General features: G+C 38.8%; 1 protein-coding gene across 1 annotated transcript in view; it reads left to right on the top strand.

Annotated features, from left to right (window-relative positions):
• Window positions 1-9,142, top strand: part of LOC124804768 (FAD synthase-like) — a 106,937-nt gene extending 97,795 nt beyond the window's left edge. The window contains exons 11-12 of the mRNA XM_047265090.1: window positions 7,305-7,446; window positions 7,978-9,142. Of these exons, the coding sequence (XP_047121046.1) occupies window positions 7,305-7,446; window positions 7,978-8,101 (266 nt within the window). The 3' untranslated portion in view covers window positions 8,102-9,142. The remainder of the gene's footprint in view (window positions 1-7,304; window positions 7,447-7,977) is intronic.
• The last annotated feature ends 5,865 nt before the right edge of the window (window positions 9,143-15,007 follow it).

The following is a 15,007-nucleotide window of genomic DNA, read 5'->3' as shown; positions in this document are numbered from 1 at the left end:
CAGGGTGAAAATTTCATTCTAGATGGATAGGACAACTTGGCCAATGCTATGTTAAGAAAGGCTTGACTAGTGTGTTACCTTATCAGTCAAATCCTGTGTACTGCTCTTGTGAATAGAAGTTCAAGAAGCAATGCAGCGAAGACAGCTGAGGTCAACACACTGTGGCAGGTGAACAGCATCGCATCCACGGTGATCTCAACAACAGCAACAGAGTGGGAACACAGCAGTGGGCCATGTCTCGGCCACCATGTGACTGTGCTCCTCATCAGCAGCAATGATGTTCCTTTGAAATGGGAGTCGCTTCTGCAACCAGGAAGCTGACACAGACAGATGAACCACAGTACTTTCCACAGTGCGTAACGAATCAGCAGAATGTGTCTATGGACCAATGGAATGCATTGTGGAATGTGGCAAACAAGAACTGATGTTATAATGTTGGTACACTAGATATGATAGTAGCTGTAGTTTTTATTAATAGTAGACTTAGTTACAGTGGTGGGAAGTAGTGTAGTGTAGGATGTAATAATGTATATTTCGTAACTAGTTGTTGATGTGTAGGGGAAAAAAATCTTGTTGGTGGTAATAATTTGTTTAAACTATGGGTAACAGGCTACGGTGTAATAAATAAATAAGTTCCTCACTGCTGTACTGTGTTCTGAGTGTGTAGCCATTTTTCAATGTATAGTATAATCCACTGTACAGACATGTTTGGGTTGCAGTCATAACCTACATTGGTCATATATTGTAAAAATTCAGTGGGGTGGCTGCTATAAACAGTCCATCACCAGACCGTCTTGTGGTTTATATGATGGGTGTTCATAAATTAACTTCTGACTGGCTTTTAAAAATTAAGAAATGGCTGTAGCTTCATGGTGCTTGCATGGTTTGAAAAGGAGACTTGGAAGGTCAAATTGTGTCAGGCGACAGTCTGTTACGTTTGTAATGTGTATGCAGTGCACAATTTAAATGTACTGCATTATTATGTCTCCTGCCACTTGCCAGGTATGTTCTGTCATTCACTTCTTACAAGGAGGAGGAATCAGTGCAGCCAAGATTCGCTGTTGATTATGTTGTCTTTGTGGATTTACAAGTGAAGGTGTAATGAAGGAGTCATACAGAAAATTCAAGGCTAGATGTGCAAATGAGCACAGTGAAAGTAGTTGAGGAAGACATTCGTGTGAGACATTGGCTCATAATTTCTAAACTTTCTTTAATGCTGTCACAGACTGGTTAAGTTAGTGTAATTTTTGTCCACAGTGGATACCCAAATATATAACCGATGTTTGCAAAACTGAAAGATTGGACTCAGCTTTTATATTCCTTCAGTACTACCATGAAGAGGATGAGGATTTTCTGAACAGAATTGTGACTGGGGAAGAGACATTTATTCTTCATCCATCCAAGGATCATCTCTCAATGATATAGTAATTGTCATAGTAATACAAAGCAAGTCAGTAGCTCAAAATATACAACATATGGAATACATGACAAGCTTTATGAGGATAGGACAAGTGGTCAGTCATGACTTTGACTAAGGAACCATCCCGGCATTTGCCTAAGTGATTTAGCAAAACCTTGGAACACCAAAATACGGAAGGCCGAACAGAGTAACTCCATCCTCCCAAATATGAGGTCAGTGTTTTAACAGCTGCATTGCATCATTCAGTTGGTCCCTAATAGTGTTCCTTGATTTACACACAATTTGTTTCAGGTAACATTTAATGTAGAACATAGTTTCCTTTTTCATCACCGCTCACAATAACGACACCTGCTGATGGGACTGTAAAGGCACTACTGTACCTGACTCCATGTCTGCACACATTCAATTATGCTCTTCAGTCCACTTGAAAAGCTGAGTCAGGAACCTCCCATGATGAGTGAAATGTTGAACTCGGGAGAATAAGACATTTAAGACACTCTGTCATGCACTTCACATCTTGTCACATGATTTCCTTACAGAAAGCAATAAACCATATTGAAATGTGACAGGATGTTGTAGTTATCCACTTTTGTTACTGTCCGCTAGTGAGTCCTCAAAGTAATCTTTAATTGTGCAGTATGTGGTATTTCTGAAGAATGTTTTAGGTGACATTTTAAATATGTATTTTAGTAATCTTTTCAGTTCCTTGAGCAGTTTACTAGCCAGTGTAATTACCAGATAGAAAATGCTGTTTTGAGTTTGTTTGCTTGTTTTTCCTAGATAAATGTTAGTCCAAACTGGTTCTTGTTCCGTAATTATGTATAGGACTGTTAGTGAAATATTTATTAATGTTTTCCCTGGTATGCACTGCAGACTGGTAAATGTATTCACTTGGTGCATCAAGGGTGCCCAAATTTTGTAAATAGCTCTTTACACTGATACTTAGAGTACTACCTCTAGTTCTTACTCTAGTTGTTATTCTTAAGGCCTTTATCATACGTGGATGCTGTATGTGAACTCCGAAACTAACAAACAGTCCAAACAGTGGATACACTGTTTGTTCCTAATTAGACCAAACAATTCAAGCAAAATGATGGCTTTGGTTTTTCTGGGATTGCAAAAGAATTTGGCAATAGATTTAATGAGGATATCTTGTGAGAATACTGTGACATCACAAGTTTATTGCGAGACTCTTACAAAACTCTGATGGTCAGTCTGAAACAAGTGGTGCAAGATGGTTACCAAAGCAATCATTCTCCTTTATGACAGTGTGAGCTATGCTGCATATTGAATGGCGGAAAAACTGAGAATTTTTGGATGGAAGATTTTTCAACTTCCTCCATATAATCCAGTCTTTGCATCAAGTGACTTTCATATCTTCCCCAAGATGAAGGCCTGGCTAGCTATTCAGCACTTCATGACTGACAATGAGCACAAGGATGCTGTAAGTAACTGTTGAGAGCACCAGGCAGTACCATTCTTTGAAGAAGGGATAAAAACAGTTGGTGCCATAGTATGCAAATGTTTGAATTTGGGTGGCAACTAGTGAAGAAGTAACTTCGACATGTAAGTACAGATCTTATGTTAAACAAAGTATCTATTTTTTTAACAGTCAATTGAAAGTTAATTTATGAATGGCACTCATATTACACCCTTGAAAACTGTGGAACCTGTGCAGCAGTAATGAATACAAAATGACAGGCTACTTTAAACCAAGTAATGACAGTCAGTGTGGCAATTGTTGTCATTCAGATCACTTGTTTCAGCTTTGTATCCCCTCCCAATTGAAATATTAGAAAATTTGGAGCACAGTGGTGTGAAACACACAAAGAAAGTAATGAAAGCATGAGAGAATAAATATGTCATGAAAGATAACATTAAATCTAATTATCTCCTTATAACAGCAATTTTAGTAAACACACAACAACTAAAGTGGAATGCATTTGTTGATGGTAAAACCTTTTGTACTGAAACTTTAGTTGTTTTAATAAGACATTTTTTTACTTCACAACATTTACTATGTGATACTGAACACTCATCCCAGTACCACTACTCACCCTCAAATATGTTATTAAGATATTGATGTACAATCAGAGTTACTACATTCATGAGCATTTGGCATCCTGTCTGTACAGGGTGAAATCACAACCTCCTAACAGTCACGGAGTTATTTTATTTAAGCCGTAATAAATGCATAAGCTTCTGTCAATGAAGTCAGGTTTCAGTAAAATTTTGTGAGGAGATCGTAGTGTACAACACTGTGTAGGGGCATCCATTGGCCATCACATAGTTGTCAAGTGATGTCCATAATAGAGTTGAAGCAGGAGTGTTTGTGATTTTTTTCCAGTTTAAAACTAAATTTTATTGTGACTTTGAGCAAGTGCTTGTAATACTTGGAGACATTTCTCCACCCACTTTCATGACCATAGTCTTGTAATGGGTGCTTGTGCAGTTGTGAAGGATATTCCCCTGAGAATGAAGATCAGTGTAGGTGTTCAGAAACAGAGCCTACTGATATTTTTTGTAATTTGTTTTTGCCATACACATTCTCAAAACAAATCCTGACCTAATCATAGTACCTGCAGACAAAGGTTCCACCACCACAATTGGTATGAATTGCAATGACAACCTGGCAGAAAGCCTCCACCAATTGCCTGACTCCTCCACCTATAAACTTCGCAAGAGTTATCCCATTCCAGAAGTCCAACACCAACTCCAATCCCTGCTTAAAGCCTTAGGCCCTTGCCAAAACGTCTCCCCTGAATCCACCCCCCCCCCCCCCCAAAAAAAAAAATCCCAATGGCACTCTGCATACCCACCTTCTACATGCTCTCCAAAATCCACAAACCCAACAATCCTGGACAGCCCATTGTGGCTGGTTATTGTGCCCCCACTGAAAGAATTTCAGAACTCACTGACGAACACCTCCAACCCATTGCCTGTAATCTAGCCTCCCACGTTAAAGACACCAACTACTTCCTTCAGTAATTCTCCACCATCACCACCCCTTTACCTCTTGGATCCCTACTCATCAATGTTGACACTGCCTCCCGATTCACCAACATCCTTCATGCCCATGGTCTTACCGCTATTGAATTCTACCATTCCCAACATCCATCAGACTCCAAACACACTATGTCATTCCTCATATGCCTTACTAACTTTATCCTAACCCACATCTACTTCTCATTTGAAGGGAAGGTATACAACCAAATCTGCATCACAGCCAATGGCACCCGCATGGCACCCTCCTATGCCAATCTTTTTTGGGCCATCTAGAGGAGACCTTCCTAGTCTCCCAAAACACCAAACCCCTAGTCTGGTTCAGGTTCATTGATGATATATCTTCATGATCTGGACCCAAGTCTAAGACGCACTATCTTTATTCCTTCACAACCTCAACACCTTCTCTCCCATTTGCTTCATGCGGTCCTCCTCAAACCAGCACACCACCCTAGATGTTGACCTCCTCCTCTCTTATGGCTCCATTCATACCTGTATTAAACTCATCAACCACCAACAGTACCTGCATTTTGACTGCTGTCATCTCTTCCTCACTTAAAAATCCCTTCCATATAGCCTGGCTACCTGGGGAAGGCATATGTTTAGTGACAAAAACTCCCTTACTCAGTGTGTTGTGGGTCTCACCAAGGCCTTCGCAGATGAGCACTATCCGCCAGACCTAGTCCACAAACAGATGTCCCATGCCATTTACCCCCACAAACCTAATCCTCCCACCACTCCTGAAAACCAGCCACAAAGGAGTGTCACCCAGTAATATCCCTGACTGGAACAACTGAACACCGTTCGTCGTGGCTTTGATTACCTATCACTGTGCCATAAAATGATGAACGTCCTTCCCGAGATGCTTCCTACCTCTCCTAAAGTGGTGTTCTGTCATTCACCCAACCTTCACAACATCGTAGTCCATCCCAATGCCACTCCCTGTCCCAACCCCTTGCTGCAAGGATCATATCCCTGTGGAAGACCCAGGTGCAAAACATGCCTAGTCCACCCACCCAGCACTTTCCATTCCAGTCCAGTCAGACATTTATCCTAACCCATCAGGGGCTGGATCACCTGTGAAAGCAGCCACGCCATTCACCAGCTCTGCTGCAATCATTGCACAGCTTTTAATATTGGTATGACTACCAACCAGCTGTCCAACAGGATGAACGGCCACCACCAAAGTGTGGCCAAGAACAAATTTAACCACCCTGTGCCACAACATGCAGCTGAACGTAACACACTTGATTTCAATGGCTGCTTCACTACCTGAGCCATCTGGATCCTTCTCTCCACCACCAGCGTTTCTGAACTGCGCAGATGAGAGTTATCCTTATAACACATTTTCTGCCCCCATAATTATCCTGGCCTCAATGTGCGGTAACATACTGTCTCCACATCCTCCACCCAACAGTTTCCACCCCCCGTGTCCTATCATCTCCTCCCCATTCTCGTCTCTCACCCTGTTTATTTGCAGCCCTTTGCCAATGAATCCGCCCATATTTTTCCCGCTCCTCTCCTGTTTTCTTCCTCTTCTCCAAACCTCACAGCCCCAAAACCTCCTGACACTGCACCTGTTGGCAATCTAGTCTCTGCACACTCCTCCAGATAGCATTCGTCTCTCTCCCCACCCATACACTACTATCCCTTCCCCACACCCTCCGGATTGCTGCTTGCATCCCACGTGATGTCATATTCTGGCCTACGATGCTGGAGTGGGCGGTTGTGTGTGCAAGTGCGCACTTGTGTGTGTGTGTGTGTGTGTGTGTGTGTGTGTGTGTGTGTGTGTGTGTGTGTGTGTGCGCGCGTGTGAAAAGCTGTGTGTGAGTGTCTTTTAATTGTTCCTATCTGCAACTTGATGTGTCTGCTTTACAGTAAGTAGCAATCTATCTTTTTGTACATAGTTTTTATTTATTTATTTATTTATTTACCTACTAGGGATGTAAGGAGTCCACTGATTGGATACACAGCCCTGTATTAAAAGCTTACATGAGAGTTTTCACATATGAAATGCTTGCCTTTAGTGGACAATGTATCTCCTAATCCAAGATTAAAACAGCGACATTTGCATTTTCACCAAAAGATGCTTGAATGATCTGTTTCCTGCAATTGAAAAATGATATCCAACATTAACTGATAGTGAAATGTGCTTTAAGAGATTTGTCCATGCTCTGTCCTTTACATCTGTCATGTTTCTGATATTGCCTGCTTTCTCTATTTTGGTTTGAAAGGGTAAATGTTAACTTTGAAAGCAGCTTAATTAATTTAATATTTAAATTACTGCTGAATCTTCTGTGATCCTCTCCTCTAATACGATATTTTCCTTCATCTTTGTCCAGTCATCTAACTTCTGAATTCCTTTGATGTTTACTGTCGTGCCTGCGTCATAACAATACTGGAACTTACACTAAAATTGGTGGCACTGGTATCTTGTTTGTGGTTTCATTTTCAGAGGCACCATAGTTTTCCAGAAGTCAACAACAAATCAACTAATTCCAGTCATGTTCCCTTCTGCCGATTGCTCCTTATGTTCCAATTTTTTATTGCTTAATAGATTCATAATTACATCATTAAGCAATGAAAAAACATCCAGAAATTTACAGTTGATCTTGTAACCAAATATTATACGGTTATTTTTCTGTGTTATGAGCATTGTATCCTCATTTAAAGAGCTGCCATTCATTAGATGAACTGGACATTCTTGTCTTTAACTTAAGATCATACTTGATTGCCTTATCCAAATAGTTTTTTTGTGTTAAAATATAAGAATTTTCTATAAGATTGATCTACATTTATTCCTCCTGTAAAATATTTATGTCTATTTCAGTGTGCATTGCCCTTTTAATTCACAGTAACAACTAGTTGCTTCTGCTTTTAGATGACATGCAGTACCCAAGGGCATCATTTGAAAGTCTACATGGAATTGACATATCTGCTCCATTACAATCATGTACATCATCAGAAATATGGAGCTTCATCCGATCGTTGTACATACCATACTGTGGACTTTATGACAGAGGGTAATTATTTCATAGTTTTTCCTTATTGTTATTACATGAGCGTAGCTGCAACAGTACTGTAATAGTTTACAGCTTTCAAAGATAGTTAGACTGCATGTATTTTCTGAAAATGGTTTTGTTATGGGCTGTAGGAATAGCAAAAATATTCAAACAAGTTTTAGTGTGTCCATAAACAGTTTTTAAGCACCATGCATAAGACACATCTGCATTATCAGCAAAATTATGTTATTGTAATGGAGAATAACATGATTTTTTTTGCTGCCAGGTTAGAGCTTACTTGATTACCAATGAAACAGATGTAGTTCACATATACCACTGCAGAATTGTGATAATGATATATAGAGCTTTTTATCCCATGCTATAATGTAGTGTTGTTGGTATTAGTATGTAAGGAACATGAAGCTTTGTAAAACATTTAAATATGTACTCAGTGTTTGTATCAGCTTAGCTGTAAATGTGATAACAAATTTATCATGGAACTGACTGTACATTTGTCATTCTGTGCTGCTTTATTCACATATCCTGTGGCAGGTATCCCACCGTTAGAAGCATGATGGAAGAAGTTCATCTTACATCCCAGGAACCTGAAAGAAGTCATAATGACGGCAAGAATATTCATCAGTACAAACCTACGAAAACATCTTTGGAACCATGAGCTCCACAAAAATGAACAGTTAGCACTTTAGAAATTGAGCATTAGACTTATGTAACAAAAATTGTATATATTTCTTCCATACCATTTATTGTTTGATGTATTGACTATTGTTTCTAAATAATAAATAGATTTTACATAAGCTGTCCATTAATAAGGAAAATCTTATCTTTTCTGGACATAATGCTGACAAAAAATGGGACAGTAATATATTTCTGTTACTCAATATGAAAAAAAAGTCAGCCAAATTTTATACGTGGGCAGAAATGTTAGTAGCAGCTGTCGTGGTGTGTAATGTTAGTATTTTTAATTTGTTGCTTCATGTGTATTTTGTACAGGATTATGTCAGATTTGGATGGACTCAATGAACAATTGTTTTCTATTTCAGTAGATGATATACCACAGCTATTAACTCTCTGAGGAGCATCTTGGAAATTCTAACTTAAGTGAAGTACAAATCGACTGCATAAAATGTGGTTCTAATGATAGTTTTCTCTGACAATTTTTGATTGTAACTGATGTAAATACAACCAAAGAACAAAGATATTTTAACAAAGATAAATACATGTACTTTTTCTTCTGCAGCAAAAATTCTCAAACTGGCACTGTTCCATGGGACTGTTAATGTGTGTTTTCAGAATAAGTGGACATGAACTTTTCAGTGAGAGAAAATAATGAAAAACAGTTTGAATTCCAATGATGCAGGATGATTTAAGAATAGACCAGATGGAAGATAATTTTCTTCTGATACACTAGTAAATTAAGGGTGTCACATGAGAACTATTTTCTGTTCCTTATAGATTAAATCGAAGGTACTTATTTTACTGTAGTGAAGGTGTTGTTGATACTGTGATGCCAAATCCTGACCTCTGCATTCTAAAGTAAAATTATTCATGTTATTTTAAAATTATTCATCATTTTTACCTATTGTGGCATTCAAATAACTAGAAAGTTTAGAATACAAACTTATTATACATGTTCAAATGACTTAAGATGCATTATCTGTGTATCTTTGTAAGTTCTGTAATACATTTTTGCATATTACTCCATTCTTTTTTGTACTATTATTTGAAACCTCCTGTCTTGGTTGTAACTTTAGTGTGATCTACTTAGTTATCTTAGCAGTTAAATGTATGGTTGGGGAGTTCGAGGAGTCTGGTCAACACTAGTTGAGTTCAGGTCAAGTAGCCCAGACTTCCAAAGTTTGTGAACTGACAGCATAAAGTCTGTAAATGAGGCCAAGATTATGTTATGACAATTTATTTGTAAAGGACCATCTTGATCAAATAAATTGTACAATTCACAGTTACCTGTTCAGCCATAATCATCTTCAGATCTGTTACAAAGAAAAACAGTTTTGTAACCAAGCAAGTTCAATTAGCTGGAGTGAAATTTATAACAGGTGTAGTGACACACAAGAAAAGTAAGCATTCCACTCATACAAACCATAAAAATATTTTAATGTAGGTATCAACATCAAAATCCATGTATCTTGGTACATAGTAAGTCTGCCGATGGCCTAGATGCGCCCATTATTTATACTAATAACTGAGGCCAGTAGAGCACACTGTTGCTAGGATACATGAATAACGAGTATTGTATATTCAATAGTTAAAATGCAGTACATGTAATCATTAATTAAAAGTACTTCATATGGCAAAAATACAGGGAGCAAAAGGCTATTTACAATTTGAACAGAAACCAGATGGCAGTTATAAAGAGTCGAGGGACATGAAAGGGAAGCAGTGGTTGGGAAGGGAGTGAGACAGGGTTGTAGCCTATCCCCGATGTTATTCAATCTGTATGTTGAGCAAGTAGTAAAGGAAACAAAAGAAAAATTCGGAGTAGGTATTAAAATCCATGGAGAAGAAATACAACTTTGAGGTTTGCCAATGACATTGTAATTCTGTCAGAGACACCAGAGGACTTGGAAGAGCAGTTCAACGGAATGGATAGTGTCTTGAAAGGAGGGTATAAGATGAGCATCAACAAAAGCAAAACGAGGATAATGGAATGTAGTCGAATTAAATCGGGTGATGCTGAGAGAATTAGATTAGGAAATGAGACACTTAAAGTAGTAAATGAGTTTTGCTATTTGTGGAGCAAAATAACTGATGATGGTCGAAGTACAGATGATATAAAACGTAGACTGGCAATGGCAAGGAAAGCATTTCTGAAGAAGAGAAATTTGTTAACGTCGAGTATAGATTTAAGTGTCAAGAAGTCATTTCTGAAAATATTTGTTGGAGTGTAGCCGTGTATGGAAGTGAAACGTGGACGATAAATAGTTTCGACAAGAAGAGAATAGAAGCTTTTGAAATGCGGTGCTACAGAAGAATGCTGAAGATTAGATGAGTAGATCACATAACTAATGACGAGGTATTGAATAGAATTGGGGAGAAGAGGAGTTTGTGGCACAACTTGACTAGAAGAAGGGATCGGTTGGTAGGACATGTTCTGAGGCATCAAGGGATCACCAATTTGGTACTGGAGGGCAGCGTGGAGGGTAAAAATCGTAGAGGGAGACCAAGAGATGAATACACTAAGCAGATCCAGAAGGATGTAGGCTGCAGTAGGTACTGGGAGATGAAGAAGCTTGCACAGGATAGAGTAGCATGAAGAGATGCATCAAACTAGTCTCACGACTGAAGACCACAAAAACAACATGGCAAAAGAACTTCTGACAATGAAACTTGAACTGTCATATGATATGTGGAATTAAATCCATACGTAAAATCCATGTAAAGCATGTAAACAGAAATAACAGAAAGTTCCCACCTGACAAAGTAAGTAACACATAATTGTGTAAAACAGCAAAAAGTTTAAAAGTAATATTACATCTAGAAATTGAACTGTTTCAGCATGACAAAACAATAAAACATAACAGTAAGTGTAAGATAATTAAGAAGACAATGACTATTTATTAAAACCTCTATAGTTGATGACACATTTGAGTGGAATCCCATTGGTGCCGCGTCATGGTTTTCCTGTAAGAAGTTTTTCTTTTCCTGTGGTGGAGCTTGCAGAAGAAGGCACAGTCTCCTTGCCACTGATAGCTGGTTCACATAACCGCACATCAGGCTACTGCAGCACTTAATTCTGCTCAAACTGGCTAAGTTTCTGAATACATCAAAGAAGTATTCAACTTGAATTCATTCTGTTCAGTCAGCAGTAATCCTGGTTGCCATTTTCTGTGTATGTAAACTTCCGTGTCTTCGAGTTGGTTCAAAAGTGTCCTTTGGTGCCTTATGCTACAGTTACATATTATCCTCTACACTTCCTTCCACATGTTTTCATTTATCAAGATGTGTACCGAATGCACTCTTATTTTGACTGCATGTGTGTTCTCTAAGACAAGTCTTGAAATTCCTTCCCGTCTGACAAATATAAAACTTATCACAGTCTTCGCCGCGGATCCTACTGGCACCAGCAGGGTGTATACGACCCGGGAGATCCGGGAAAAGCCGGGAATTTTTTCATCCGGGTGAAAACTGGGAAAAGTCCGGGAATTTTTTAGAATTTCGGGAATTTTTCATTGTTTTAGTTTACAGTTAATTTTTTGTAAGTTTGACTGGTAAGAACCGATACTCTAACAAAAGATATTACTGTATCCCACTATTGCAGAATAATACTGCACCAATAAAACATGAACTAGGGAAAAAACCTAAAATAAAACTTAAATTGCAAAGGAAATGTGCCATACGCAACAACAAAACGCAGTACTCATACAAGCATCTGCCAATAGAAAAATGTGTCAAAGGCTTTAGGGAGACTATGCAATGCTTCATAACAACAAATTGCCTCCGATGAGCGTGACGTCACAACTGTTTACATTTAGATTCATTTTAGCTGATACGAGTGAGCTCATGCACATGCGCAGTTGAGTCGCGGATGAGTAGTACGTTCTCCCACTTCTGGCTACAGAAACGTGATTGTTGGCTGTGTAAGCAGTCGCAGCATCAGCTAGATGCAACTGGGAAAAATTTTACTCTCGCGCCCAACCTACCAGATTCACGTATGCGCGTCAGGCCCGGATATATGGGAGGGGGGGGGGGGGGCAAGGCAATTCATATTCTTGAGGTAAAAGACCTCGTTTCACAAAGCGCCTAGCATCCAGCGCACGTTGGTCTATTGATTACTCATATGATTTTGAAACGCATCCCTGTTAGTTTTTGAACACATTCTAAGCCGATTTCTGAATGAATCATAAGTTGGTTTTTGAATGCGTGCATAATGTACATGATGTGTATGTCAGGGGAATCCTCGTCGTATCTTGAAATAAACTTTCCTGCAGGCAAAAGGGGATGGGGCTATACAAGCTGAGCGGAGTAAAGCCGAACGGGTGAATGCCAATCGCTGTCTGATTATGTGGTTGATTGTGTTTGCGAATGACCAGCGTTGTTATAATTACAAGCGAAATCCATAGATTCAGACTACCAGAGTGGAAATGAATGACTAACAGGAATAACAGGTAAGAAAGATTGCGTATTATATCCTCGGTGTATCCAAGGAAATGAAACTTTGACAGAAAATTTTTGGTCAGATCACTACACTAATAAGGGTCAGTTGCACAGTTCCTGGTTAGCAGTTCTATTCTGGAAGTAGCGCGGAAGACGCGCTGTACATACATATCAAAATGCCTAACCGGAGAATAATCGCGCTATAACTAAACTGGTGATTCTGGTAGGGTTAGTGAAATTAACCGGCGAATAAGTTTTGACAGTGGCAGGAATAGTTCCGGAATTAGTGATGATAAGATTGTTTGTTAGAATGAGGAATGAGAAGAAACAGGGGCATCACACAAATTATGGAAGAATATGACAATTTCAAATTTATATAAAAATTTTGTACTACTATGTTTCGATCTCATGCTTGAGAAACTGGAGCGTATGAATGAAATGTGAAACTAACATAAAGCTTTTTGCTTGTAGTAGGCCTAATAGGCATTTGATATTGGTACTTCGTGAATTATATTCTGTCGTGTTATAAAAATGACCATTTATGCCAAAACAGGCTGGTTTATTTGATGTGTGTGACAACTGCTGCAATATTAGAAAGCCTATTTTGTTTTATTTAGCAGACAGTGACAAAATACACGTAATCAGTTCGAGAAACCACACTGTTCTTGGGTACTATATATACTAACAGCTTTTGCAGTATTAGACAACCACATTTCGACTTTTCATGTAGCAAAACGTTTGACAAACTTTGTTGAGGTAATATATTCTTTTGCGGAAAGGAAAGCACGCCATATAAAGCCATAGCAAGGTTAGAGAGAAAAAAATGCTAGGAGTTAAGGATTGAAGAAAAGTTCACTGCCTTGCTTGTCTCTTGTCTTTACTGGTTTTATGTATCCTATATTTAGTTTATGTCAAGCGAAAGAGAAAGTTATTGCCTAATAGTCAATAAAGAGCGCAAATTTTCTGAGTTCTTGTTCTCCCATTACAAATAATTGCATCATCTATTAATTGCGAGATTTTTTATGATTTTTATTAAAAAAAGAAAAAAATAGAAAGAAAGAGGTGCAGGGTGTCAAACTGGCCGACTGGGAGCAGAAGAGGTATCACTGGACATTTTAATTTCCACTGTCCTCAATATGGTTTGATGGCATCCATTACAAAATATACGCGTTTCAATTCCACAGAGTGATATACAGTGACGTGCGATAGAAGAATGCTGTGTGAAGAGGCGTGGCACTGCACTTTGGCACACTTAAGACCAAATAACATGCCTTACATTTCATCGAGCACATATGTTTTATGTATCAGACTCTTCAGAAAGATGTGCACTACAAATGAACATATTTTTGAAAATTCGATTTTTTTTAAATTTTTGACATATCTCAAACGCTCTATGTAGGAGGGCGGTAGGGGGAGGGGAGCGCCACTATCTCATACTGCCCAGGTGTGGAAATAATGTAGATCTGGAGCTGATGTGCAGAGCAGTCTGAATTATAGTGGGGAAGTGTGTAGTCTCCACATGACTTGTGTTTACATTTAGTGATTTTGCTGTTTCCTCTTCGTTTACTGCTCTGTCGTCAAATGAAAACAAATCGAATTTCTGTGGCTATCGAGTGAATTAAAGTACATTCACATAATTATGGAAGGCTAAAATATGTTATTAGTTTCAGATTTATTTCCACCTTTCTGACAGTCAAGCATTAATCGCCTTGCAGAACAATGAAGTTATTTTTGTCCGTTTGGTAAAGTAATTTGGCTTTTACTAATCTTTTCCCCTAAGGCAGTCAATGTATTTTAAACGAAGTGTTTAATTCCAAACTATTGGCTAGTTTCAAATGTTCACTGCATTTCAAGTGCACATTTTCATCTTCTAGCATCATTATGCCATAATAAAGAACCAAACATGAGACAATACAGTACTGGTATTCCAAGAAAATTTACATCCTGAAAACCACACTGAAAAGCTTAAAATCAGGTTGAGGCCTACTTCATTGAGAATCTGGACATATGAATGAGCACTTAAAATGGTGCAAATGGCTCTGAGCACTATGGGACTTAACTTCTGTGGTCATCAGTCCCCTAGAACTTAGAACTACTTAAACCTAGCTAACCTAAGGACATCACACACATCCATGCCCGAGGCAGGATTCGAACCTGCGACCTTAGCAGTCGTGCGGTTCCGGACTGAGCGCCTTAACCGCGAGACCACCGCGGCCGGCTGCACTTAAAGTATGCAATTTAAATGTGCACATTTTAGTATGGTTCACGAAATTCCGATGCTTTTTGGGGTATCCTCTGATGTCTTGTTTCTTTTATGACCTAATGTAAGATCTTTTAATGTTTTACACATACGAACATACAGGCTTTCTGCGCCATCATAGCTGCGCAAGTGCGGTGCCACCTGTTATCTGTCGCTCTCCGGCAACTGCTGGAACGAGCCTGTTTCTAA

The sequence above is a fragment of the Schistocerca piceifrons genome, chromosome 1 (genome assembly GCF_021461385.2).
Source record: "Schistocerca piceifrons isolate TAMUIC-IGC-003096 chromosome 1, iqSchPice1.1, whole genome shotgun sequence".
Taxonomy (NCBI): Eukaryota; Metazoa; Arthropoda; class Insecta; order Orthoptera; family Acrididae; genus Schistocerca; species Schistocerca piceifrons.
Note: the sequence above shows the minus strand (reverse complement) of the source record. Positions and strands in the feature narration are given on the sequence as shown.